This window comes from Simochromis diagramma, unplaced genomic scaffold (genome assembly GCF_900408965.1).
Source record: "Simochromis diagramma unplaced genomic scaffold, fSimDia1.1 OVJJ01000516.1, whole genome shotgun sequence".
Lineage (NCBI taxonomy): Eukaryota > Metazoa > Chordata > Actinopteri > Cichliformes > Cichlidae > Simochromis > Simochromis diagramma.
In genome coordinates, this window is record NW_024386938.1 from 1,580,303 (window position 1) to 1,603,362 (window position 23,060).

Here is a 23,060-nt window from a genome sequence, read left to right on the forward strand (position 1 = left end):
TAATGGAAAAACAACACTAAACGACTTTATGAATAACACTTTTATTGCTGCAGTATTATTTTTTAAAGAAACATCACAAACTGAACAAGACTTCTGCAGTTTCATGAAGACACTACGGGCATGGTGACTGTGAGGATCTGGGGGAAAGAAAACAGAAACACATCGTACAGCAGGTTAAAAGACTGAATTTGACTGAGTTGTGTGTGTGTATGTTTGCTGCAACGTTAAGCTGTTCTTTGCTGGTGTGGTTCCTGTGGCTGCTGCGTCATTTGAATTCTGAACTGTTACTTGTCATCTCACGATGTGCAGTCTGCTAATTCACTCATTTTTATACTTATTTCAGATTTATTTTGACTGTTCATCATTTGGCACTTGCAGATTTGGGTCGTACATCACCACCTGCTAGCATCTCCTCCTTATTCCAGAAAGCATGTCCAACAAACTGTAACGGATCAACTCGCAACTCGGGTGTTCTCGAGCAGAAAACTCCAAAACATCCGAGTGTTTATCCTGAGTACTCCTACATCAGTAGGGAAAGAAAGCATCCAGCAATGCAGCTTTGAGATCAGGATTCACCATGGCAACAGGTAAATGGAGGGCTGACCATGATATTTATCAACCTCGTTTCATTATTTCTGAATTATTAGATAAAAATGATTAATGACATTCACAGCAAACCTTGCTTTAATGCTCCACAGTTTTCTAATCTGATCTAATGTCAGCCCTCACTGATAGATGTTGGCTCTCTAACAGCCACAGCAGGGATGCTTTACTGAGTTTCTGTGATACCCAGAGCTCTGTAGTCGTTTCACGTTTAGCTGAAAAAATGCAGGGCAGCTGCATTTAAAAGAATGTTTTAACACTTCACCTCAATACGGATGTATTGTACTTGGTCCAGCCCAGAGTCGATCATGACCAATTGGCTAATCCACCACCTTTCATTGTTTATACTGTTACAAAAACAACAAATAAACATAAAAAGAAAAAATCACCATCGGCCCACCGGGTGTGCCCGATGGCCAGTCCAGCTGTGCGGTCAGCTGGTGGGTAACAGGCATCTCGGAAAACGTTAGAGCACTTATGCAAATATGTGATGTCTTGATAAATCGAGCCGATATTTGAAGTTTACACAGCAACATTCTCGCCTGAAAATACAGTGGCTTGCAAAAGTTTGAACTTTCCCACATTTTTCACATTACAGCCACAAACATGAATCAATGTTATTGGAATTCCACATGAAAGACCAACACAAAGTGGTGCACACGTGAGAAGTGGAACGAAAATCATCCATGATTCCAAACATTTTTTACAAATAACTGCAAAGTGGGGTGTGGTAATTATTCAGCCCCTTTGGTCTGAGTGCAGTCAGTTGCCCATAGACGTTGCCTGATGAGTGCTAATGACTAAACAGAGTGCACCTGTGTGTAATCTAATGTCAGTACAGATACAGCTGCTCTGTGACGGCCTCAGAGGTTGTCTAAGAGAATATTGGGAGCAACGACACCATGAAGTCCAAAGAACACACCAGACAGGTCAGGGATAAAGTTATTGAGAAATTTAAAGCAGGCTTAGGCTACACAAAGATTTCCCAAGCCTCCAACATCCCCCGGAGCACTTTTCAAGCAATCATTCAGAAATGGAAGGAGTATGGCACAACTGTAAACCTACCAAGACAAGGCCGTCCACCTAAACTCACAGGCCGAACAAGGAGAGCGCTGATCAGAAATGCAGCCAAGAGGCCCATGGTGACTCTGGACGAGCTGCAGAGATCTACAGCTCAGGTGGGGGAATCTGTCCATAGGACAACTATTAGTCGTGCACTGCACAAAGTTGGCCTTCATGGAAGAGTGGCAAGAAGAAAGCCATTGTTAACAGAAAACCGTAAGAAGTCCCGTGTGCAGTTTGCCACAAGCCATGTGGGGACACAGCAAACATGTGGAAGAAGCTGCTCTGGTCAGATGAGACCAACATGGAACTTTTTGGCCAAAATGCAAAACGCTGCACATCACTCTGAACACGCCATCCCCACTGTCAGATATGGTGGTGGCAGCATCATGCTCTGGGGGGGCTTCTCTTCAGCAGGGACAGGGAAGCTGGTCAGAGTTGATGGGAAGATGGATGGAGCCAAATACAGGGCAGTCTTGGAAGAAAACCTCTTGGAGTCTGCAAAAGACTTGAGACTGGGGCAGAGGGTCACCTTCCAGCAGGACAACAACCCTAAACATAAAGCCAGGGCAACGATGGAGTGGTTTACAACAAAACATATCCATGTGTTAGAACGGCCCAGTCAAAGTCCAGATCTAAATCCAATCTAGAATCTGTGGCAAGATCTGAAAACTGCTGTTCACAAACGCAGTCCATCTAATCTGACTGAGCTGGAGCTGTTTTGCAAAGAAGAATGGGCAAAGATTTCAGTCTGTAGATGTGCAAAGCTGGTAGAGACAGACCCTAAAAGACTGGCAGCTGGAAACTGCAGCAAAAGCTGGTTCTACAAAGTATTGACTCATGGGGCTGAATAATTACGCACACCCCACTTTGCAGTTATTTATTTGTAAAAAATGTTTGGAATCATGTCTGATTTTCGTTCCTCTTTCACCTGGAATTCCAATAAAACTGTTTCGTGTTTGTGGCTGTAATGTGACAAAATGTGGGAAAGTTCAAGGGGGCCGAATACTTTTGCGAGCCACTGTATGTTAAAAGTTTATTTTGTGATCCAGAAAGAGTAATATTTTAAACTCCGCCACTCTGCGTTCCTCCGCCGCTGCCTCATTTGAGGTTTGGAAGAAATGCATTCTGGGATATTTGCCTGGGTTTGGCTACAGTAGCTAGCAAGCTGATTGGAGACCAAAACAGCCAGTTAGATTTTTTTGCATCCAAGTCTGTGATTGGTTGGTTTTGTGACACACTTATAACGGTGTACAGAAAGAGTTGAGCGCACATGAAGCAGAAATGTTGTGAGCGCGAGCGACACACTGAGAGCAGGTCCGCAGAGATCTGAGCAAGAGCAAATGCCAACAACTGAGCGAGAGGGGCTGCTATTGTGAGTGTGTGGATACTAGCAAACACTGAAATACATTTCTTGCATGCAGAAATTAATTTGTTCGCTCAAAATCATTTTCTCCTCAACACACAACATTTTTTTTTACGTGTGCTCAGAATAGAGGCACTAAAACAACGCCATATTTTCCCATCAGTGTGATCACTTATACATCTAACGATTGATCACTGATCAGTGTGTAGCATATTATAAAGGGGAAACTGACAGTCTCTGTGGACTAGCGCTACCATCTCACACTTCTGTTTAATCATTTGTCTGCTTGATGTTTATTCAGCTGTGTAAAAACTATAACTTTAATCTCAACCAAACCGATTTACTCAGGAACAAATAAAACACTGAAAAAAGCCAAACAATAACATTTTTAAGTTATCAAAGTGACTTATATATCATGTTTAACCTGAGTAGCGAAAATGATGTGCAGGGAGTTCGTTGTTCTCGCCAGTTCTCGTGAGCCTCGAACCCCGGCTAGCTACGAGCTGGTGGGTAACAGACGTGTCCGAAAACGTCGGAGCGCTTTTGCAAATATGTGATGTCTTGATAAACTGAGCAGATATTTGGAGTTTACACAGCTACATTCTCACCTGAAAATATCTTAAAAGTTTACTTTGTGACCGAGAAAGAGTAATCAGAGTAATATTAAAATAAATAGCTGCTACCATTGTTGGAAACTGGAACTGGCTGGGCCGCGCTATGAATTCTGGGATAGGTTGGGCCACAAAGGATACACCCGACCAATCCTTCAAATCCAGGGAAATGAAGGCCGCATTTGGAGGAGTCTTCGAATTTGGACACCCTTCATCGCGACACTGTAAAGTAATCGGCCTACAAATGCGACCTCCGAAGGATGTGGCCCCTAAATTTGGACACAACTACAATACCGGACACAGCTTCTTCTTCTTCGGGCTTAACGGCAGCTGGCATCTTCTGTTTCAGTCCGTTATTACACTCTTAAATCCTACAACTTATTCCTGCGTCTTTCAGGATCTTGCAAAGCTTCAAACGACGCGTCGACTATTAAATTAGTCATCAACGATTTTAATAGTCTAGACTATTTGTGGCAGCCCTACTGTGGACATCATTACTGTCCACAGAGTCTCAGAGTTACAAAGATGCAGAGCAGAGATCTTTTTCTGAGACGATATTAAATCTGTGCTGTCTTCTGACTTTTTTAGAGAGTCAAAACATTTTTGAGGTATTTCAATCTGGTTTTAAAGCACTTCACAGCACAGAGACTGCACTTTTGAGAGTTTTTAATGATATCTTACTAACTGCTGACTCTGGGAAGTCTGTCTTACTTGTGCTTTTGGATCTCACAGCAGCTTTTGATAGAGTAGATCACAATATTTTGATTTATCGTCTAGAACATCATGTTGGAATTAGAGGCACTGCCTTGGAGTGGTTTAAGTCATACCTCTCTGATAGAAGTTTTTCTGTCTCACTTGGTAAATTTCATTCATCTTCCGCCCCCCTCCCATGTGGTGTACCTCAAGGATCCATCCTTGGGCCCCTTCTTTTTAGTCTTTATTTACTTCCCCTTGGCCATATTATTAAAAAACATAAAGTCTCATTTCATTTTTATGCAGATGATTGTCAAATTTATCTACCGATGAAACACAATGACCTTAACCCCCTCAGGCCTATTTTAGAATGTCTTAAGGATATCAGAGCATGGCTGGCTCTGAATTTTTTAAACTTTAATGAAAAGAAGACTGAAGTCATTATATTTGGGCTGAATGGACCTGGTGTCCCTCCATCTGACTTGGGTCCTCTTACATCGTGTGTCAAATCAATTGTCACCAACCTTGGAGTAAAATTTGACACAGCTCTTAAAACGGACAAACAAGTAAATACAGTGGTGAGAAAAAGCTTTTTTCAGTTGAGGCAGCTCTCTAAAGTAAAACCTTTTATTTCTTTTTGTGACTTGGAGAGAGTTTTGCACGCATTTGTGACCACTCGCCTTGATTATTGTAATGGACTTTATATTGGTATTGATCAGGCTTCACTATCACGCTTGCAAATGGTCCAGAATGCTGCTGCTCGCCTGTTGACAGGGACACGCAAACATGAGCACATTACCCCTGTTCTTGCCTCCTTACACTGGTTGCCTGTCCATTTCAGAATTCATTTTAAAATTTTATTGCTTGCTTTTAAAGTCTTAAATGGCCTGGCTCCTTCTTACCTGTCAGACCTTTTACACCAACACACTCCACAAAGGTCTCTCAGATCATCTGACCAGTCACTCCTTGCTGTCCCCATGTCGAGACTGAAACACCGAGGGGACCGAGCTTTCGCTGTTGTGGCCCCCAAACTATGGAACAAACTGCCCCTCCATATTAGGCCTCAACACTTGAAATGTTTAAATCACTTTTAAAAACACACTTTTTTTCAAAGGCTTTCTAGGAGTATTATCAGAGTCAGTTTGTAGTCAGTTTTTAGTCAGCTGTTGGTCATTCTTAATCTTTTTACTTTGTTAATCTTATTCATTGCATATCTTATTGTTTATTCTACTCATGTTTTGATATTTAATATATACACTGATTTATTTTTATCTTTTTCAATTATATATTTATTTTGTTTATTGATTTCATTGTATGCTTAATGTATGGTTTTTAACTGCTATCTCTAGCAATGATATTGCTGTATAACATTTCTATAGCACATTAATATTTAAACTGGTGTTATTGCAGTCGACATGACATGGCACAGCTTGTAGTCTGAAGCTTGCACGTTCTTCTTGTGCCCGTTTGAATTTTCTTCATCTGCTCTGTTTTCTCTCCAGAGTGAAAGGATGTGCATGATGGGTTAAAAGGTTTTACAGAATGACCTCAGAGCACATTTAGTCCTACGCCGCAGTTTCCAGAAACATAGCTACACTTAAAGTGATGCTGACCTCAGCAAGCTTGCTGTTGCTGGTGGCACTGCTTGGTAAGAAGCTCGTGTATAAATCCCAAAAACAACAGCGGGCATCGAACACAATCCTGTATGTGACAGGGTCCAAGAACAGGGTGGATATTTTCTGTACCTGTGTGCTGCTGTTGTACTGTGCCACGCTGTTCTCCTGGTCAACCAGGAAGGGGTGGAAGATGTCAAGATGGAAGAGCGAGGGCCGAGCCGTTAACACCAGTCGATCCTCCCCCACATCCAGAACCAGAGAGCGAGACGACCCCTGTGCAGGAGACATCAACATATCATATCATCGTGTTTAGGAGCAGAGCTGTCGATCTCTACTTTTAAGATGGTTTTGAGCAAGAATAACTAAGAAAGCAACTTTTTAATTTTAGCCAACTGGCACAGACCTCTCCAGCTGTTTGTGGAGGCCATCAGGTACATGTGACTATTGTAAGCTTGGTGTAAATATTTAAACAATAAGATAGGCATATTTTTAACTTTATGCTGGACTTTGTTAAATGGAGAGTGGTTTCCACACTGAAGTGTAAGTTAACCACTCAGGTTGTTTCTTGTTTCTGATACATTCAAAGACAAATATATCAGTGTGTTTTGGACAGACGTACTGCTCCTTCTCTATGTTTTCTCTAGGCTGGGGTAAAGCTCAAGGTAAACGCAAACCCTAACACTTAGATATATACACACACCAGTGCCTTGCTAAGACACCTCAGCTCTGTGACAGCAACAACAAAAAATGACCTTCAAAACATTTTTAATCTCATCTTATTTTCCCTAACAGCAAAGTAAAGCTAAAATAAACCAGCCTGTATTTGAGGATGACGTCTACCCTGAAAGAAACAGGTAGGCAGAGAGGACTGAAATAAATGTGTGGTTAATTATGTGTGTTTGTTTAATATCTCACCACTCCGGGAAGCTTTATCTCTGCAATCAGATACTCTGGTTCACCAGCAGGAGGCTCAACAATCATCGTGAACTCTGGTCTGCGCAAACTGAGGAAAGGGTTGACATTTCAGATCACGTTGCTTTTCGTGGAAAATGAGACAAACAGGACAATGAACAAAGGTTCACCTCTTAGTGGTTGCGGGTGACTTCTCCCTGCGGGATGAAAGAAAGCCAAAGAAATTTCAACATGTGTTACAAATTATACAGAAACAGATTCCTGTGAATGCTGAAAGCTGAAACCGCAATTCCTGCAAATGATAAACTACAGCAGTGATGCAAATTGGCCTGCATCTTTATTGAGTAAGCCGAGTGCAATGATGTGTGTCAGTGTGTTTTCTGTTGAGCACAGCGGGGGTACATACGGAAGCTGCAGCTCTTCAATGACCGGCCTGCTCTTTGTGCGGATATTCTGCTCACTGACAGAACCCAAAAACTTTCTGTTTTTCAGGACCTTCCACTCTGCAAAAACACACACAACAAGTAGGGCTGGGTATCGTCACTGATTTCTAGAATCGATTCGATTCACAAGGTCCTGATTCGATTCCAATCGCGGAAATTTTGCCTCGAACAGTCAGAAATATTATAATTCTTATCATGCATCAGTACATTTCCATATTTTTATATCTATAAAAAAAAAGCTGACACTTGTGAGACTTTATCAAAGGTGTGAGCATCACAGCAGAGGCCTTTGTGTCAAAGTAACTGAGGATAAAACACAGAAAAACGTGAAGGAGATTTTCCTGGCCTGGGATTTTATAGCAGATAACCTTAAAAATATTCTGCAGTAGATCAAAAACAGAAGAAAACCATGAATCAGCATGTGAACATTACCTGATGCTGCTGAAGTGAAGCAGAGCAAAGTTACAGAGGTTTTATTAGAGACACAGTTAAGCATTTTGCAACTTTGCATAATTTTAAAAAGTTTAAATCTATTTAGTAGCCGATTAAACAGCAGAAATGAGGCTTTCTTGTCAGAAGTAAAAAACACAGCGGCCGACAGCGCTGTGAACAACGGTAGACTGGTGGGTAATAAGCAAGCGAATAATGCAGAAAACAGACTTTTAGATGGGAAACTGTTCATGAGAGAGAGAGAGAGAGAGAGCTGTGCATGAAGTGTGATTTTATCGTGGTGGAAGCAAAACAGCAAAAGTCAGAGTGAATTCACGACGATGTTTGTGTGAAGCGAAATGTGAAGTTTAGTTTGGATCTTCTTTTGCTGCTGGTTCAGTCAATATTGTTTGGAGAGATAAAACCTGCAGCTTCAGAATCGAATGCAAAAAGGACGTAAACACACAGCATGGACCCACCGAAACATCAACATCAGTGCACCATCGGCTTTCAGCCCGACCATGTCCGTGTTCGTGTCGTCAGGTGAGAAAGGCGACATCTCACTGATTCTGATGCGTCGGCGGTCCGCGCTTTGTGTTTACGTCTTTGTGCAGAATAAGCTTACATGCTCTGGTTTGCTGTTTTAGCTGTTTAGTGGTTGTTGAAATTTTGTGAGGTTTAACCTGAGATTCTGGCGTTTCGGGCAAAATAAATTTATATTTAAAAATCGATTCAGGATTTTAATGAATCTGATAATATGGCGTTATTCAAGCTAGAATCGATTTTAATTGGAAACGCGATCATCGAAACCCACCCCTAACAACAAGCGCGGAGTACGTCCAGAACAAGAATTATTAACACAGACACACACAGACACACTAACCTCTACTCAGCTCCAGATTGTATTTGTTTTCTAAACCCTCTACAGACACGAGGATAACAAACTGCTGGAATAAGGGATCCTTCTGCAAGACAAAAATCATACAACACTTTTTATGCAGAGTTTATAAATTAAGAAAGTTAATGAAGGTCAGTGCAATGAGGAGGAGTCAAAGGAATATAAAATAAAATAATTTCCTTTTTGATTGCAAAAGGAAAACAACCACATGCACATGAACACACCTGACACTTCTGGAAGAAGTCCTGGTTAATGACAACGTCATAAGCTGTGCAACCCTGAGAGCCTGAAACAGACAAAGAAACATTAAAAATATTTTCACCACAACACAGGAAGCTGAAACGCTTCCATCCTGTCGGCAACTTGAATCAGGAAAGACGATGAATAAATAAACTACTACTTATACAGACTGATGTTGTGTAGACCTTAGACCAGTCAGTCACAACATTAAAATACACAACTGAGAGATGAGGTAAACAACACGTACCGTACATTGTTACAGTGTTACAATGTTATCGTTATTCAGAAACACTGTTTCATTCATCTTTAACTTAACCATTGACCTTCATTCATTCTGGTCGGTGTGTGTACACCATCGTATATACACCAGGCTCAGTGCTCACTTGCCAAAGAATCGCAGACTTCTTAGTTATTGTTCTTGGTGATTTTAACAAAGGAAGCCTCAGTCAGGAACTCCCCAAATAAAGACAATTTTAATAAATCCAGGCAGTGGACTAAAATGTAACTTATGATCCTGCAAATGTGCCCATCCGTGCTGGAACATAGAAGTGACCAACAGCTCAGGTTAAGCAGTTTGAGGCAAGACTGACATGTGCAGAGGAGGGCTATTGGATATACTGGGCAAAGAGAAAGACTACATAGTAGTTCATGGACGCAGCAAAGGAAGGCATGCAGAGCTCAGAGCTCAGCTCCAAACAACCCAAATCTGTTTAGATAAGAAGCAGCAACCTGGTGTTTTGTCTTTAACATACTGGGTGGCAAATAAACCAGCTCTCAACCTTTTCAAACTCTTGTCACAACATGTTACTGAACCTAATGTGTGCAGGGTGAAAAACTTTCAGCAGGGCTCGCAAAATTTCAAAATCCCTGGTAGCCCTTCGGGCAGGGACTCTTCGGTTTTTGGTAGCCCAAAATAAATTTAAGTAGCCCGAATAAAAAAGAGCAATTTTTGATTGATGTTTTGTTTCCGTTACAATATTATACATTAAAGTATAAAATTGTAAAGGAAACAAAACATTAATCAAAAAATTGTTGAAACACAAATTACAACATTGTATAAAAATTACAATCATCAACTCAAATACTTGGTTGTAATTGAACAGAAATTTCTATGAACTTGTAAGAACTGTGTAGGACATGAATCAGTCTGTGTCAGATCCTGAATTTGAAATTTCCACTGAAGTCACGGGTAAGAGACAAGTGGAACCAAGATCGAGGCCATTTGCTTTTTGAAGTTTGCAAAGACTGCTACATTGTGCCAGTGGTAGTTCACTCTTTGCAACATAGTAGCTGTTCTAAACAGATTTTCAGGTTTATTTTTAGTATGTTATTTGCAATCGGTGTTTTTTCTGGGAAAGATATTGCAGACTGAGCAATAATGCATTTCTTGCATTTTTCATGGGTTCTAATGGGGGCCTTTCTTAAAATGACTGGTCCCAGTAACAAAGGCGCTTGTCGACTCAGAAATCGAGAGAAAACCAACAACACACCCGGCAGAACATGATGTTATTTACACGGGTGCACATAAGTGGTCCGCATGTGCGCATTCGCTGTCAAAATAAAAGACGCGCACCAGATAAGAAGTTGCAGCGCGCGTTTGCGTCCATATAAAAAGCTGTTTTTGTCCACTAGAGTGGGATTTTCACGGCACATTCTGCACCACATCTCTGTGCGTTCATCATTTGTTTGAAGCCAGCTCACCTCCTGCAACCACTTTTCCGAGAATACGCGCTTCTTTTGTGGTTCGGACTCCTTCTGACATTTGTTTGGAGGTGGAGGAACACCAAAGTAATTGCTTAAAGGAGCTTCTTCGACATATTTAAGAGTTCTAAACAAATGTCTGTCCTCCTCCAGAAAATCTTATGTATGCAAACACGCGTTGCAACTTCATATCTTGTGCGCGTTTTTTATTTTGACAGCGAATGCGCACCTGTGGACCACTTATGTGCAGCCCTGGTTATTTAGCTCGTCATATCGCAGCCACAGAAATTCTTTTGTCCATGAAACCATAAAGCTGCACTTTCTTTTTGCCTTATAGTCTGATTTGTCATAACTTCTCCGTTTTGTGGTAAGCTTTTCTTTGGCTGTCACTTCTTCACCCTGACCTGTCTTATTTGGCTCAGCAGAACTAAAATATATATCCTGCTGCTTTTACACACACACACACACATAACGGTCAGCGATTCTCTGCGCGATCAACCTCTCACATGTTTAAGCTTGCTGCGGGAGATTCCACTTGTCATGTTTGCATAGTAAGCTAACGATTAATAAGACGATGTCAGAGGAATTGGTGCACAAATTATCATCACTCACCAATCAGTGCTGTCGCTCTCTATACACAGTTCGCACGATTGCAAAATGAAAGCAAAAAACAAGCGCAAATTCAAACGCGATTTCAATATGTCACATATTGACAGTGGCTCACCGATGCCAATGACATAATTACCCAGCTACATTTCCGAAAGAATGCAAAAGCATTGACATACAAAATCACATGTTTGGCGGTTACGTACTATTGTCTATTTCTGTGTGTGGCTCGCCAAGACTCATGGGAACTCGAAAGCCGCTAGGATCGTCTGATTGGAGCAGCTCCACAAGCTTCTCTCTGGAGAGTTCTGGAGGAGGCGGGACTGAGTTCGACTGACAGACGTTTATAAATACCTTCTCCTTGTTTGACTCTGAGAAAGTCTTCACACACATGCCTGACACGTGGGACAGGAAAGGCAAAGGGAAAAACACACAAAAAGAAATTTTTGTATTAATGAGCAAACTTAGAGTATTGTTCCAAAATGTAAAGATTATATATACTATCTATCTGTGACATAGCTCACCAGGCTCCGGTCGGATTACTTTGGAGTCTGGACTTTCACTGTTGATCTGTCCAAGGGTCTAAACAAATATTACACATATTATTTATTGTTTGGCAAACTCACAGCAAAGAAAAAACACCTGTAACATCAAATGTCATCTGTGATTCTCACAGTTTTTGTGCATGGAGATTTTTCAATAACATTTTCTGTACAAATTTATTTTCCCAAGATCGAACAGAGGACAATATAAACAATGCAAGTTTTCTGAGTGCACTTTAAATGTCACAGGCCAGCTCTGTTTATGGGTAGGCTTCTGTTCACATGTCTATCTTAAAGTTTACATGAACGTCTCAATATTCAGCACAGCTATGACTTTTGATTTTAGCTGCAGATGGTTCTACATGACGTGTAGTCATCATCTGGAATGCATATATGCCAACAATGTCTGTGCTTTCTACTCGAGCAGTGATGAGCTCTTCTGTTTATTTAGAAAAAGAAACACCTGCTTTATTTGGAGAAGAAAATACAGAGGAAACCCAGATGTCCCAGTTTTCCCACTGGGACTTGAATGCACCGTACATTTTCTGGATCTGCGGAAGGCTGGAGGGTGACATCTGTCTCAAAACCCCATGTGGGCCTGCAAAGTGACTTGTGCATATCATGCGATTGGTCCATGTGCATTTAAGTTATTGTAAGTGAGCGAGGTATGTTACTAGCTGTGTCCCAATTCAGGGGCCGCACACTTCGTAGGACCCGGGCTTCGTGGTCTATGTGGGCCGGGTACTCCGAAGAGCGAGGAGGGCGGAAGTGCGAGGCTTGTGAAATGGGACGATCTAGCCTCTGTCGTGCTGCTCAGGTTGCCTAGCAACCATGAAAATAACCGCTAGAAAGGTTTCATAAGCATTGTTTGACAGAAATGAAGGAAAAAAATGTTTTTGTTCATTTGTTTTTTTATGAATGTTCCTTGATGTCACTCATGAGACTAGTGTATTACACTTTGGTAATGTAAATATAATATGGCCAATATTATATTTATTATTATATTAATTATGATTTATTACAGCAGTGAGCTTGAACTCTGTTTCAAATACTGAGCTTCAGTAAAGATTCAAGTTGATTCAAGACTGAATTCACAGAAGATGAAACTATCAGAATGAATATGAAGGATGAACAAAATCTGGAAATAGATGAAAAACACATACCACAACCAAGAGTGAGCACCAAGGAGGGAGAGAACTATCAGCATATTATTGGTCTTTATTGGCGGGCACAAGCATAAATACCTGGGACGCCATTGGCCCATTTATCTAGGTTATATTATAGACTTGACAAAGATTGCCCACTGAAGTCTAAATCACAGGAAACAATGAAAAAGAGAGAGAAGACATCCAGGGAGGAGAGAGCTGTATGCAGCATGTAAGAACTGATGAAGGCAGGAATCTTTCAATGTTTATACAGTTTCCTATTTTTCTATCAAAATATTAAGAAACACGGGGTTGCTCAAGACTTCTGTACAGGACCCTATATTTACTGTTCAAGAAACCCACCGTTTAACATGAGTGCTTTAAGTTTAATAAATAGAACTTTAATCTCAGTAGCGAAAACACAATTGTGATTAGGATTTTTGACATAGTCAGTCAGTCCTACTATGAAAACAGAGTTTTAGGGACAGATGAGATCAACATTCTCAACAAAAAAACGATGAGATCAACATTTTTTTGTTGACAATGAAAAAAAGAAAACACAACCACGTTTATCTCATATATGAGTCATAATAGTGAGCTCATAATGGTGCAGCTGCATTATCATTGTGAAACAAAGAGCTGTGAATGATAGCAGCATATCACAAGAAAATAACAGAACATCTGTTTGTAAACAACAGAGTTTGGCTGATGCAGCAAGACAACACATCTCGGTCTGTAACGCATCTTTGACGAGAGGCTGATGGGAAAAAAATTAAAATGAGTCTTTCAGGGCTGACTAGCAGTTACTGCAAATGCTTCCATTGCATTTCACCCACACATATGAAACAAATTTTCCTCTATGACCAAATGTAACATTTTATCAGATTTTTGTTTCTCATGTAGCACGACTAAGTCAGAGGGCCAGCTTTACCTCAAAACAATTCACCTTTGTTCCTTTATTGTGTTTTACTATTTAACACCCTGTGGGCATTTCTGTCTCCAGCTAGGATCGAACTGCCGACCACTTGCCAAGTACAGTGGAACCCCGACTTACGAATACCCTGTTTAGTGAAAAATTCAAGTTACGAAGGCACTTAACGGTAATATTTCTGCCCGTGTTACGGCAAAATGCCCGCGTAACGAAATCCGCTGGCTCTGATTGGCTGAGCCCACAATGCCCACAATGCGTTCCGAATCATGTGCCAACCCCCTTGGCTTTGGTACTTGCACTTCGTTCCACTTGAACGACATATTGTTGTTGAAGTTAGCAATTAGCCTGTAGCCTATCGTTCACTCAAAAGGCGCGATGGGTGCTTCGACTTACGAAAATTTTCGACTTACGAAAGACCCTCGGGAACGAATTAATTTCGTAAGTGGGGGTTCCACTGTAAATGCGTTACCATGTGATCACAGTTAACATAAAAGCAAACTTACCTGTAACAGTAGTTGCTGATACAACTCTTCCTGTTGCTGTAAGTCCAGCTCAGAGTTAAGAAGCGACGAGTCCGTCATCATTCAGCAACTCCTACAATCATATAAGAAATCAATTGTTTAATTGACTCATTTCTAATAATAACAATGTTACTAAATTTGCTCATACTTGCAGCTATTCTCATAAACTTTACAAAACACTGACAACCACAAGTCCAAAACAACCAGTTTCAAGAGGCAGATTTACAGGCAGAAGCGTAAAGCTGTGGTCAGAAATTTATGCACACTCATCATCTTCATCATCAGTGGACATTCAGCCCCATGAAGGTCTTGGTAATTTGGGCTTTTTAATCCTTAATTGTTTTTTCCAGGGTGGAATGATTGTGCAGTATACATCTTTAATAAGATAAAATGGATGTGTAATGTAAAATGTGAATACAACCTCAAATATCTACATATCCCCACTAATACTTGGTTCAGTGTCTCTTAGCAAGTTGCTCCTCAACCAGACACTTTTGATAGCCATCAGCAAAGTGCTGCACAATCACGTCACCAAAGCGTGTTAAAACGTTTAATAATGCACAAAATACTAGTTTCCGCCATTGCTACCTCTGAATAGCAATAGCAGGTGCATCTCCTTTCAGTAGATGTTGACCTCTGACCTTGAGGTCAAGGTTATCGAGGTTCAAACTAGTCTGAGATTTTTAGTAGATGCATCTATGGTGTCAGTTTGAAAGTCATGGCATTCACAAACTACTCCATCAGCCTTTTAGAGCTCAAGGGTGAAAAAACATTGTACTAATCGGTGCATGCACCTGTATGGAGCTACTGCATTCAAAGATAATGATTGAGTTTTTCTCCCACTGTAGCCAAAGCGCTTGCTCATAGGGGTTTGTATGACTGTTAAGTTTTTCTCATGTATGTATTATTGTAGGGTCTACCTTACAAAATAAAGCGCCTTGAGGCAACTGTTCTCATAATTTGGCGCTGTATAAATAAATACATAAATAAAATTGAATTTAAAAAAATAATTTCACTTATGGATCAGTTCATGGGCATAATTATGTGTCATGTGCAAGGTATAAAATTTCATGCAGAAAAGTGTATGGTAGTGTCCTACCCTGGTACCACAGATCACACATTAAGAACAACACAGGTAGCAGATCTACACCAGAGAAACACAAGCACTGAATTCACAGAAGATGCAACTATCAGAATGAACGTGAAGGATAAAAAAAGAAACAAATATGAAAAAAAGAAACAAATATGCTTGCCCCTGAAAAAAAGATACCACAACCAAGAGTGAGCACCAAAGAGCAAAAGAATTATCAGCATTTTATTGGTCTTTATTGGCTGGCATCACGTATAAAACATCAGGTCATGACCACACGGCCATTAACGCATAATGCACCACAGACAAGCATAAATACCAAGGATGCCACTGGCCATTTATATAAGTTACATTATAGGCTTGACAAAGATTGCCCACTGAAGTCTAAATCAGGCCTGGGTGAAAGAGAGCAGGCATCAATCCCACAGGAAACAATGAAAAAGAGAGAGAAGGCATCCAGGAAGGGGAGAGCTGCACGCAGCATGTAAGAACTGATGAAGATGGCCAGAGAGATGATGTCATGTTATTACACTCAGTCTGACAGCTGATCACTTTTGCTCAGTTAGAGTTGAATGTGGTAAAAGCTACAAGACAAAGGTGCTTGTGCACATGGACGCGTGCATGACCAATGAAGTCTCCTATTTAAACAAGTAGCGCTACACCTCTGATCTGACCCATACACAGGGCTGTGAAAAAGTATTTGGCTTATCTTTTTGCATATGTCACACCTAAAGGTTTTAGATCATCATAGTAATTTTAAATATTATACAGATTAACAGAGTAAACACTAAAATCAGTTTTTAAATGATAATTTTTATTTATTAAGGTCAAAAAACTATTCATACCTCCCTGGCCCTGTGTGAAAAAGCATTGCATGATGTTATTCAAGATTCAAGAGCTTTGTTCTCAATACAGTAACATACACAGTGTACAGTGTACCGGAATTCTGTTTCCGGTACACTGGAAACACAGCCCCCCATGGTGCATTTACAAGTATATATCATGCCAATATGTTCAATTCAATTCAATTTTATTTGGATATAGCAAAATCTTTGAAGAATGTCTGCAGAATGTTAGCAGTTTATACCAAATAAAACATCAGATGAGCATGTATTAGGGTGGCCATGAATATAACTAGGCAGCACGCCAAGGTATAACACTGCATTTCATATCCTTAAGGTAGCAATATATTGTCTGTCACACACACTTTCAAAAATGGAAAAATGCTGCCACTTTTTGCTGTTTTGTGATAACAGAATACCATTTCTTAACTATCAATGGACTAACTGCAGCTGCCACTGAATGTAATATTTGACAAAAACAAACCCTCCCATCATTACTGGCAAGACCCATCACAGGTAACTTGGTTAAGTGCTAAAAGTTGTAATTGCTTTTCTTCAACAGGCTCGCGCAAAACCGTGCATACGACTTAAATAAAGTTCAGTTTCACTAAATGGATGAGGTTTTATAAAGTGGGACGCTTAAACATTAGCAATGCTGTCATTTCTACTGCGTTCACGTCAGAGAATTAAAGTGAACACAATAATAATATTAGTAGCAAAACTGACACTATTAGGTGTACAGCCAAACTGGCGACTATGAACTCTTTCATGTTCCCAAAGCGCAACATAAAACTACTGGCTAGATCGTAACTACTTGTTTATGCACATGTTTGTCCATGTTGCTACCCGTATAAACACGTTAGCTTAGCCTTAGTTTACTAGCTTACCAGCCGAAAACCTCTCCTTTTAGCTTTCCGTTTCCTGTCATTTTCACTTCTGTTATGCAATTTATTATGTTTACAAGGTGCGTAAATAGATGTCTGTTTACCTTGTTTCTCGTGCCAATAATCGCTATTAGATGTCGCGCAGTTGTTAGACGTCACAGCGTTCCAATGGCAACTTCCGAACCAGAAATTTCAGAATAAAATCATCCATAAACTTTTTTTTTTAAATTTTTTTTATTAGTAATATAAACATACAAACAAAATGCACCATATATTACAGATTCAGAGAATAGACATTTCTTACATATTAGCAACTTTCATACATAGTGAAAATAAAATATAAAGATGGGGTCACATAATTTAACAAATTATTAACTCACTAAATCAAAATCTTCCATAAAGGAAACAAAAAAAGCAGCCTTTTTGTTTTTAACTAAAGTCAAAGATTTAACCAACAGGTTTAAGTCGTTTTTCCAGTAAGCTAGTGTTGGTTTAGTCTTAAAAAAGCGACATTTATGTATAAAATGCTTGCACAAGATTAATAACACATTAACACCATAATTAGCTTTCTTTTCTTTCAAAAACACTCCAAACATTATCATATTTAAGGTAAACGGGGTAATTTGAATCCCACTGGAATAAAGCCAGGTATGAAAATCCAACCAAAATATTTGTATAAAATTGCACAAAAAGAATAGATGGTCCAAATCCTCCTCTTCTGTTTCACAAAATACACAATTACCCGTTTCTATTTTGAATCTATCACTAAGGAGTCTATTTGTCGGGTAAATTTTATTCAAGATTTTAAATTGGACTTCTTTCCCTTTAGGAGGGATAGGGAAGGTGATATAATCAGTTCTTATTTTTTCAATTTCTTCCCTTTTGAAATCTTTTAATATGTAATTACATCTAAGTAAATTTGGAGAATAAAGACTCCTTAATGAAGATCTAAGAAACTTATTGTTGCATTTAACATCACAAAATCGAATATAATTTATATATAATTGCCTTAACTTGGGGGAGATGTCAGAATATATCATATCATTTACAACTATGTTTTTAAGTGACAATGGAATGGATTTTATAACCCGATTAAATTTACTTTTAGAACATTGGATATTAAACTTTTGGCAAAAATCTTGATGTCCTAGAACATGTCCTTCCTCATCTACAAAATGGGCAATTGCCCAAACACCTTTTGATAACCAATCTTGAATAAAAATAGATTTTCTGTTCATCAGTATATATCTATTGTTCCAAATTGGGCTATTATGTGGAGTGAAATTATGTTTAAATAACATTTTCCAATAAAGAAGGACCTGTTTATGGAATTCAGAGAGTTTAGCAGGTAGCTTAGTAATTTCAAAGTCACACTTTAGGAGAAAGTCGATACCCCCCAGTGTGTTAAAGACCTTACTTGGTATAAAAAACCAAATGGAGTGTGGATTATTTAGAAAGGATTTTAACCATTTAAGTTTCAAAACACCATTCATTATATCAAAATCAATTGCGTTTCCACCGCCTTCAATGTATGGTTTAACCAAATCATCTTTAGATATATAATGGCACTTATTCCTCCAAATAAAATTAAAATTCAAGCTATTAATTGTTTTAATAACTTTATTCGATATTGATAGAGAGTAAGCTGGATATATAAATCTAGATAAACTATCCATTTTGGTTAATAATATTCTTCCAAAAATTGTGATATCTCTTTGTAACCACTTATTTAAGATTGTCTTACATTTGTCAACATTATCTAAAATATTTACTTTTTCTAAGACTTTGTGATCTTTTGAAATTGTGATGCCCAAATATTTTACCTCCTTCTTCACCTTTATATCGTACAGTAATTGTGAATTACACTCCTTTAATGCCAATAATTCACATTTATTTAAATTTAACTTTAAGCCTGAAGCTTTTGAGAATGTAGTGATTATTTGTTTTACCAGGGGAATCTGATGTTCATTTTTTAAGAAAAGAGTAGTGTCATCCGCAAGTTGACTAATTATTAAAGAATTATCCATAATCTCAATTCCGGCAACGCTGCTGTTTTTAATTAGAATTGCGAGCATCTCCACAACCATTATGAACAACAACAGAGAGCTTCCACACCCTTGCCTAATTCCTCTTTTGATGCTAAATCTTTTACCAGTGCCATAGTCTAATGACACAGAGCTATTTATATAATTATACAGTATATCTATTATCTTCCTAAATTTATCCCCAAATCCAAATCGAGTTAGTGTTTCTAAAATAAAAGGATGTTCTACTGAATCGAAAGCTTTATAAAAGTCCAAGAAAAGAATAAAACTGTCATCACTAATTAGATCATTGTAGTCCAGTAAGTCTAAAACCAATCTGATATTATTATGAATGTTCCTGTCTTTCAAAAACCCTGATTGTGTCTCACTAATTATACTTGAAACCCCTTGTTTGAGCCTTGTTGCAACTGAGCTAGAGAAAATTTTATAATCTGTATTTAATAAAGTTATGGGCCTTAAGTTATCCAATTGTCGTTTATCTTTGTTTGGTTTAGGAATTAATGTAATTAATCCTTGTTTCATGCTAGACATCAATTCTCCCTTTTCAATACTGGCCAGTATAGCTTTGAATAAAATTTCCCGTAAGTCTTCCCAAAAAAATTGGAAGAAATTAACTGTAAGCCCATCTGGACCAGGGGATTTATTAAGTGCCATTTTCTTAACAGATGTATCTAACTCTTCAATTCTGAAGTCAGATTCACATAATTCCTTAAATGATTCATCAATTTTAGGGATCAGATTATCTATTTGATCAAAAAAGACATCACAATCAGCTTGGGAGAACTGTGAGGAGTATAAATTGGAATAGAATGTATAAGTTTCATTCTCCAAAATTTTAGGGTCGTCACATTCAATGCCATCAATTAACAGAGAAGATATAACATTTCTTTTCTGTCTGCTCTTTTCTAAATTAAAAAAATATGAAGAATTTCTTTCCCCCTCCTCAATCCACTTGGCCCGTGAACGCACAAAAGCTCCTTCTGCTTTATTTAGGTAGAGCTGATCTAATTTAGTTTGCAACTCCATAAGTTTACTCCTTTCTTGGGTATTTAGATCATCTTTACTACAGCAATAAGTAATTTCTTGGAATAATTTACATTCATATTCTCTTTGCTTTTGACTTGTGTTTTTACTGAATTGAATACTAAATTCTCTAATTTTGAATTTAATGAATTCCCATTTATTGATATATCCTACAATTAGATGATCAGCCATAATATCTTTTATAATTTTTTTGACTATGTTGCAGTAGTCTTCATTTTGTAAAAGTTTGGCATTGAACTTCCAATAAGTTCTTTTATTTGATTGTCTAATTTCCAATTTTAAGCACAGTTCAATAAAGCAATGATCAGATAGAGGTGCATTTGACATTACAACTTTTACAGTGTGGCTAAGAATGATGTCACTTCCTAGCCAATAGTCTATTCTAGATTTACAAGCTCCATTTGGTTTAAACCAGGAAAAGCTCTTAATTTCCGGATTTCTTACTCTCCAAATATCTGTCAAGTTGTTATTTATCAAAAAATCTATAATTAAGTTATTTTTTTGTGGTCTACCTGTCCTTGAGGGCCATCTATCAGTCCATTCATCAGGAGTCATATTCCAATCACCACCCATTAAAATGTATTCTGTAGGGTATCGATCTTTAAGTTCAAAAATATTTGAAGTTATATCTTCTAACATAATTTTATTCTGACTTTCATTGTTATATCCATAAACGTTGACTAAAATGAAAAACAAACTTTCAACTCTCATTACAGCAATCAACCAATGACCATTCAAGTCAGTCCGTTGTATTACAAGATCCCCAGGAAAGTTATTGAATAAAATTGCTACACCCCCCGACCTCGTTGAGCCATGGCTAAACAGGATTTTGCTACCCCATTGGTTTGACCAAAAAGATACATCACTATCAGATGAATGAGTCTCTTGTAGAAAAATACAGTTTGATTTTTTACCTTTGCAGTACAAAAATAAGGCTTTTCTTTTAACAGATTCTCTTAAACCCCTAACATTTAAAGAACCAAAACAAATGTTAACATTCAACATGAACTATAGACAGAATATCACTCACCACGTGAGAAAAAGGGAAAAAAAAAAAGTACTAAATGCTGAGCTCCTCAGACCGCGAACAAGTTTCCACTATCTCAGTTTTTGTCATTTTTAGTTCTCCTGTCTTTCCTCAACTTTGCGTCCATCAATGAAGGCATGTGGACCACGAAAGTAGGCTCGTTTACCCGCACGTCTTGCTTCCTCCACCAGAGGCCATAGGCGCTGTCGATCTTGTATGTCCTCCTGCGGAAACATCTCTGCGAAGCTGATGCCTTCTTGCTTGCAGGTTGAAGAGTCTTTGGTGCGCCTCCACAATTCTTCTTTAATTTGCCTCTGTGTGAATAGAATAATGATGTTTCTGTTTCTGCCATCAACTCGTTTCCCTAAGCGGTGGACAATATCAACGGCCTCTTCTAAGTTCAAGTCAGGGGCAATCTTCTGAAGCGTTTGCAAAACCTTCACTCTAATGTTTTCGTCTTTGTCTTCCTTCACCCCTTTCAGTTTTAGGCACCACCTCATTCGGTAGCGCTCCTGTTCTCTCACTCTTCTTTTCAAGTCTTCATTTTCTTTAAGCAGCTGTTCATTCGCATTTGCCAGTTTAACAACTTTCAGTTTGCAATCAACTATCTCTGCAGCATTAAACTCTACAGCCTTAGCCAAGCTGGCAACCATAGCTGCACTTTGTCTGTTTTGTTCCTTGATATCCTCCAGTTGTGCTTCAAATTTTTTGTCAAGTCCCATAATGGCTTCAAAAATAGTTTTATTGGAGATATCATCTTCCTTCTCTGAAGATTTTGTTCTTTTCTCCTCTGGCGGTTGTTTTGAAGGAGTTGGCGGCGCCGAGTCTGCTCCCCGTTCTCACTTGTTTAAGCCCACGTTGGCAGCTTCAGTGCTAGCATAGCCATGGTCACTGACTTTAGCATGCGACGACGTCTTAACATTGGGGTTTGACGGCACAAATTGCAGCTTTGCATTCTTAATAACCTTTTGGGCATCCATAGTTATAGTTCAAGTGGAAAGAGAATAAAGTTACTTAGTAAATTTTGCGGTCTTTCGGAGCTCCTGAAAAAACACGACTGTTCAAGCCGCCATCTTGGTGCCACCCCAAATCATCCATAAACTGAACTGACCGAAAACGACTTCCTACAAATGGGCTGAAGCGGTTCATTTGTTAACATAGCCTTGCTGCTACTATGTAAATTGAGAAATTTCTTAGGTAGAGAGGTCGAAATTCAGCCATTCATCATAAATATTTGCTGTATTATTTTCACTGTTCCAGCACAAAATATATGGCAAACTAATCGTAAGCACTCACCAGCCACTATATTTGCTTTATGTGAGTGAATTTGCCCCCCCCCCACCTTCTTCAAATCTAACAAAAGTGGTATCAAACGTTTGTGCTGGTTTGTGCTGGTTTGTGCTTCAAAGATTTTCGTTTGTGCCGCTTTCATTTTAAAGATATTAATAAAAATTTCTAGAGGTCATCAGAGGTCAAACCGGCCCCCCATGTTAATTAAATCAAACAAAACTGGTGTCAATCAACTGTGCTACGTTTGTGTTGGTTTGTGCTACTAAAATTGTCGTTTGTGCTGCTTCTGTTTTAAAGATATTAATGAAAATGTAAAGGTCAAAAGATCGACCACCCACATCACCCAAATCAAACAAAATTGATGTCAAACGTTTGTGCTACGTTTGTGCTGCAAAAATTTTTGTTTGTGCTGCTATCATTTTAAAAATATTAATAAATTAATGTCTTAATGCGGGCTTAATCATCCAGATAAGTAAATCCCAAAAGGTTGATTCTGCAGATCCAGTTTGTGAATGATGG

General features: G+C 38.9%; 1 protein-coding gene and 1 long non-coding RNA gene across 3 annotated transcripts; one reads left to right on the plus strand and one right to left on the minus strand.

Annotated features, from left to right (window-relative positions):
• Window positions 1-22: 22 nt before the first annotated feature.
• pih1d1 (PIH1 domain containing 1) lies at window positions 23-17,329 on the minus strand. Of its 2 annotated transcripts, none has more exons than XM_040037303.1 (11): window positions 17,240-17,329; window positions 14,302-14,392; window positions 11,705-11,762; window positions 11,387-11,575; window positions 8,858-8,919; window positions 8,619-8,700; window positions 7,270-7,366; window positions 7,034-7,060; window positions 6,867-6,954; window positions 6,081-6,224; window positions 23-137 (listed from the first exon to the last, which is right to left on the minus strand). In XM_040037303.1, exons 2-11 carry the CDS (start codon window positions 14,380-14,382, stop codon window positions 102-104), a joined length of 864 nt encoding a protein of 287 aa, XP_039893237.1. In that variant the 5' UTR covers window positions 14,383-14,392; window positions 17,240-17,329; the 3' UTR covers window positions 23-101. The 2 variants fall into 2 exon arrangements, with proteins under 2 accessions (XP_039893237.1, XP_039893238.1); XM_040037304.1 differs by lacking the exon at window positions 17,240-17,329 and adding an exon at window positions 17,139-17,233.
• LOC120736922 lies at window positions 84-974 on the plus strand. The gene is made up of 2 exons (XR_005696642.1): window positions 84-173; window positions 379-974. It is a non-coding gene; the product is annotated as an uncharacterized LOC120736922 (long non-coding RNA).
• Window positions 17,330-23,060: the final 5,731 nt, after the last annotated feature.

What these genes read in the sequence shown, in the direction of transcription:
- pih1d1 (XM_040037303.1), bottom strand. Translation starts at nt 14,382, where the DNA reads ATGATGACGGACTCGTCGCTTCTTAACTCTGAGCTGGACTTACAGCAA. An exon ending in ATTGAAGAGCTGCAGCTTCC is followed by an intron (nt 7,061 to 7,269) that starts GTATGTACCCCC and finishes TTCATCCCGCAG; the next exon opens with GGAGAAGTCACCCGCAACCA. An exon ending in TCACCCGCAACCACTAAGAG is followed by an intron (nt 6,955 to 7,033) that starts GTGAACCTTTGT and finishes CCCTTTCCTCAG; the next exon opens with TTTGCGCAGACCAGAGTTCA.